This window comes from Gobio gobio (assembly GCF_949357685.1).
Source record: "Gobio gobio genome assembly, chromosome: 11".
NCBI lineage: Eukaryota > Metazoa > Chordata > Actinopteri > Cypriniformes > Gobionidae > Gobio > Gobio gobio.
This window is the reverse complement of record NC_137104.1, coordinates 6557616-6563615: the sequence shown is the minus strand read 5'-3', so window position 1 is coordinate 6563615 and position 6000 is coordinate 6557616. Positions and strand designations below refer to the sequence as shown.

Genomic DNA, 6000 nt, shown 5'->3' with positions numbered 1-6000 from the left:
GTCGCGCTTGGAAGAATTTACATGAATAAGAGCGTGATCATGTAACGCTAAGCAAAAATGTATATAAAAACGGACTCTGCGTTATTTACGTTAAATATTTTTAATGTGTTAAGCTGAAAAAATTAATCGCCAGCGTTAACGCGTTAATTTGCCCAGCCCTAATATATATATTATATATAGTATATGTATGTATGTGTATATATATATATATATATATATGTATGTATGTATGTATGTATGTATGTATATACGTGTGTGTGTATATATATATATATATATATATATATATATATATATATAATGTGCACACACAGACCCACATAAATACATATAATTAATATAGTATATGTATACACACGCTTATTATATATTTAGAAACTTTTATGCATCACCAAATTGTCATATTTTTGATATTTTAGTATTTGCTGAGTTGTCATTCAATCAAAATAATAATGGCAAAGTATGAATTAGATTAGGACACTTTGATACATAAAAGTTTGTCTGCTGATTTTAACATGACTGAGATAAGATTTTTGCCCTAAATCTCTCGCTCCGTTTGTTAATTTTGAACAGAATTCACACAGCGCTGTGGTGCCATGCGGCTGTGGCTTCAGGAGGTGTTTGTGTGGACGACTCTTCACCTGTCCGCTCTCATCTCACATCATTTGCCTCCCTGTATCGCTGGGCGTTCTGTATCGCTTTTGGGGAAAGGTATGACAAGCGTTTTCTGCTATGACACAAATTAATGTCTGTTGTAGTCTTGGCTTTTGTTTAACGTATGTAAGATGAATTCACTGTATGAGTTCGGAATCTTTTTTCTTTCTTTCCAAGGTTTGTGCTCTTAGTTGGAAGATGCCCAATGCGGAGCTGAGGATGTGCAGATGGAAGTGGCCTGTCCAGTTTACCTCACTGTACCTGTGTTTCCTCTGCTCAGTCTCCGGTAAGCAGGTCCCGTAGTCATTTCTTCTGATTCTTCTTGATCTCTGCTAGCCTGGATGCCAGCCGAATTTAGCCCCGCCCACAAAATGTTTTGCTCGGGCAATTCGGTCTGGACTCGCTCCATAGAGGAGGAATTATGCCCAAACAGAAACTGTTCGGACCAATGAAATTGTCAGGGCGGGCTTTAGACGATGATGGACAGATGATCAACAGTAACGTTATCATCCACGTCATCGAAGGCTCTTGGGTTGAATTTGCTCTTATCCTAAACGGAGAACTTGTTCGTATATGCATTCACCTTTACTATTTCTCTCAGAAACGATGATCGTGTTGGTAAGTACTCTGTGTATCCTTAAATTATTTTATTACTGCCAAAGATCGTTTACACTCATGTTTTTCTTGTAACGTTACTTAATCATGCGTGCGTGCAGACAGGGTTTCCAAGTGTTTTTGCAATGTCGCGCACAATTGCTACTCAAAACGTTTGGTTGGCAAAATATGTTATTTTGGCAAGGTTGCCTGCTAAAATTCGCATTCCTGGGTTTATATAATCACATAATTGGGGTCGCTTCAACCCGCGGACATGGAGAAAAACACGGACTTGGTAAGAGTTCTGTTGACATTTGACAACTAACGTTACGCGTCGCTCCGTTGCTCTGACTGGTTGTGGGTCTATCCAATTGAGGTCTTTCCTGGCTCGGTTGAAACACGCCCCATAATCAAAGCTCAATGGAGCGGTACCAGACTCATATTCTGACTAGAATTGAGTATGGCCACGCCAGGCTAGATCTCTGTATGAAATAACTCCAAATCAGTGGCATAAGAATGATGTGTGGAAAAGAAAATAATACACTTAGGCTGTGTTCACACTTGGCATGCTTGGTTTGATTAAAACAAACCCTGGTGCGATGGCTCTTTTAGTGCGGTTAATTTGAATAAGTGTGAACGCTGTCATCTGAACCTTGGCGCGCACCAAACAAGACCCCTGAAAAGATGGGTCTCAGTCTTACAAACTAATTCTGGTGCAACTGCAATATGAACGCAACACGGACCAAAAACATCTAAATGAACCAAAAACTGGACATGATGTCACAAGATGTGACCCTAAAAAGGACAGATTGCTCAAGCATACCTGTTTTTTTTCTCATCATAGTCGTGATGTTGCTCATCACAGTTCGGTACAGGCGTCAGAACCGCGTCTCCTCGCAGCAGATCTTGGTTTGTGTGTGTGACGGCGGGATTCCTGCTGTCGCTGTTTTGACTCCTGTACACATTTTATAAGCTCTTCACGAGCGCATTTATCCCAGTACACAGCATTGAGTGGATTTTCTAAGCTGAACAGGACTAAATGTTTTTATTTTGGTCTGGACCAAATGAACAAAGCAAATTTAAAGGATTAGTTCAATTCAAAATGAAAATTCCCTGATATTTTACTCACCCCCATCTCATCCAAGATGTTCATGTCTTTCTTTCTTCAGTGGAAAAGAAATTAAGTTTGAGGAAAACATTCCAGGATTTTTCTTCACATAATGGTTTTCAATTGCAACCAAAATGCTGAAGGTCCAAATCAATGCAGTTTCAAAGGAAGGGCTTCAGAGACTCTGCACGATCACACACGAGGAATAGGGTCTTATCTAGCCAAACGATCGGTCATTTAAAATATAAATTAATAAATATACTTTTGAACCTAAATTGCTTATCTTGCGCTGCTCTGCGACGTGCTAGTGATTGCGCAATCACGTCAAAAACGTCACACTAGATGTAGACCGAAGTACCGCCCCAAGCGAACATGAGAGGACTAAAACAAACTCCCTTTACCAAAAAACACTCCATCTTCAACTTCAGAATCATCTGACTTCGTTGTTTTACTCTTTTTTTGCTAAAGGGCGTTCGTATTAGTCTTCGCATTTACACGGGGGCGGTACTTCTGCCTGCGTCTAGTGTGATGTTTTCGACGTGGTTGCGCAATCACTAGCACGTCGCAGAGCAGCGCAAGATGAGCAATTTAGGTTGAAAAGTATATTTATTTTTTAAATGGCAGATCGTTTCACTAGATCAAACCCTTTTCCTTGTGTGTGATCGTGCAGAGCCTCTGAAGCCCTCCCTTTGAAACTGCTTTGATTTGGACCTTCAATCGTTGGTTGCCATTGAAAACCATTATGTGAAGAAAAATCCTGGAATGTTTTCCTCCAAAAAAACTAAATTTCTTTTTGACTGAAGAAAGAAAGACCTGTACATCTTGGATGAAATGGGGGGGGGGCTTAAGTGTGAGCCTTAGTCCTGTTAACAGAGCCTAAAGACGCAAAACAAAAAAATGGCTTTTGATGTATATTTTGCAACCAAACTTACCAAACATCCACTCAATGGTGTGTGCAGGGCTAAATGCGATCGTTGTGTGTGTGTAGCTACATATGATGGTATTTTTTTTGACCAGCTGAGAACTCGTGAAGGGCTACTAAAATGTGTAAAGGAGTCAAAACAGTGGCAGGAATCCCTCCGTCACACACACAAACGAAGATCTGCTGCGAGGAGACGCGGTTCTGACGCCTGTACCAAACTGTGATCATAATCAAACGCTCTCCGTTGGCTTTGCATTGCGTGAAGCGGCCTCCTTGTCATTTTGGACTTATAACAAAAAACAGAACAATGTCTAAAAGCTGCTATTTACATTTACATTTATGCATTTGGCAGACACTTTTATCCAAAGCGACTTACAGGGACAATCCTCCTGGAGCAACATGGAGTAAAGTGCCTTGCTCAAGGACACACTGGTGGTGACCGCTGGGATCAAACCAGCAACCTTCTGCATATCAGTTAAGTGGTTTAACCCACTGGACCACCATCTCTACATCTGCGATGTGACAAGGTGTACAGCAAACAAGCTAAAAAATACAGAAATACGTTTTTATAAGCTGTCAACCCAAAAAAACGAGCGTTTTAAGGAGACAAAATTGGAGACAGGCAATAAGACGTGAAGCTTCAGCTGGAAGAATGGGTCAATTTTGAGATCCTGACACTCAGTATGCTTCACTGTTAAGTCAAATATCCAAATGTCAGTTTTATATATTATATTTCCTGTCGCTGATAACGTTCCTCTCCAGTGGGCGTAGTTCTCAGTGTAATATAGCTCTGTCTCAATTGACCGTTCTCAAAGACCCGCCCCCTTTAGTACTGTTGCTATGTCTGACAAGCCATGGCACTCTCACACCACACACACACACGTTCTCACGTAGAGAAAATACATCGCGGAGCAAAGAGGACACTGACAACACGCCGACAGACAGGAGAGAGCAAGTTACTTTTGATATGAAACAAAGTCTCAACTTTGAAATTGTAATTTTTTAAAAGAAATCTTAACAATAAATACCGTTTTGTGGCTCTTTAATGTGTCGTGATTGCTGGAGCGCCTCAGTTAAAGCTGCTCGTGAACCGATTATCTCTTCCTTGTAGTTCATTGATAAGCATGAAATAAACATGAATGAACTAAAAGAAATGTTGTTTCAACCGAGGAAAGACGTCAGTACACACCGTTTTTCCAAGTTCAAGTCCACTGACGGTAATCTCCTAACTCTCCTGACTGCTTTGTCGGACAAAACGGCAGATTCGGCGATGTGATTGGTCAGATCGCCTGTCAATCAAACTTGCGTCGAAGGGTGAATTGCCTTTTTTTTGGGTCAACAGCTTATAAAAACGTCTGGGTTTTCCGTTCTGGATTGTTTAGCTTGTTTGCTGTACACCTTGTCACATATAAGTATAAACATACAAGTCAAAAATGACAAGGAGGCCACTTCACGCAATGCAAAGTCAATAGAGTTTGATTGTCCCCCCCCCGGTGGGCGTGGTCTTCAGATTTTGACGCGTGTCGCTCTGTCTCTATGCTGGTTCCAAAAACAAGTCTCGGAGTAAGTTCAGACAACTCAGAGTATGTTCCCGTTTAATACACAAGACATTCTCAACAGAGCGACGACTCGACGGGTCACCATGAAAACAGATGCTAAGAAAGCGCACGCCATTCTACTTCCTCTTCTTCTTTTGTTTAATGGCGATTTACTTAATGCACATCGCCACCTATTTGGTGGTTGTGCAATCGTTTTTTCAACCTTTTTGCTTAATAAATAATCTCTATTCACTGAGAATAAGGATTATATTGTTTGTTTGATGCTAATTAAGCAAACTAACCCTGGAACATGAGTGACTCCGGAGCAGGTTATGTTCAGAGAGGGAGATGCTATGTCTAATTACTTACCCTGAAAGTTACTTCCGTTTTTGGAACCGAAAGTTGAGGTTATCCGCTTGCTTACTCTTCAACATACCCGGGTATGTCACACAACCTGCTTTCTGGAATACCTCCCCAGGGCTCGTTTTAATCTAACCAAGCATGCCAATTGTAAACACAGCCTAAAACAACACAGCTAAAAATATCAAAACTAAAACAAGACGGACTAGTCCGCAGCATTAAGTGACTAGTAGGATGTTGGACCATTGTTGGTTTGTGACTTGTTGCGGTCATGAGTGATGGCACTAATTTGGAGGTTTACTAAGTGAGAAGCATAATGGACACTCTGTGTTCGTTTTCACAAAGGGGGTAAATCGCACAACAGGCCTATAGTCCCCCGCCCCAAACAAAAACCCCACGGGTGGGGCTTCCAACTGTGTCCTGCGGTTCAAGTTTCACTGCCACCCCATAATAAACGACCCTATGTTGCCACGGTAACAGTCTTTAGAGACAAAACCGTGTCTATGAAGGGATTGGGGAAGGGGGTGGATGTCTAACTCGACTCTGACTTCCTGGAACTTGTCAGTGCAGACAAATCCAACGTGTTAGTGAGCTGTATGATAAACAGCCTCGTCTTGCGCTGGCACGGATAGCCATTATTTCCCATCGTATCAGAGCTAGATGCGAGTCTACATGCATGAATTGTCAATAGCCTATTGTTCTGAGCTATGCAGTTGAGCTTAATTGAGAGATCGGTGGTTTTTTGAATTTAATAACCAGTTGCATTCCATGTGAATTGTATATTATTTCCAATATATCTGCCAATATTTTCCTTTTTTAAATGA

The 6000-nt window shown here is 41.1% G+C and overlaps 1 protein-coding gene across 3 annotated transcripts in view; it reads left to right on the top strand.

Annotated features, from left to right (window-relative positions):
- Positions 1-6000, top strand: part of kiaa0319l (KIAA0319-like) — a 33414-nt gene that overhangs the window by 4540 nt on the left and 22874 nt on the right. For all 3 annotated transcript variants that reach the window (XM_079829209.1, XM_079829208.1, XM_079829207.1), the window contains exons 2-3: positions 574-711; positions 832-940. In XM_079829209.1, the coding sequence (XP_079685335.1) occupies positions 853-940 (88 nt within the window). In that variant the 5' untranslated portion in view covers positions 574-711; positions 832-852. The remainder of the gene's footprint in view (positions 1-573; positions 712-831; positions 941-6000) is intronic.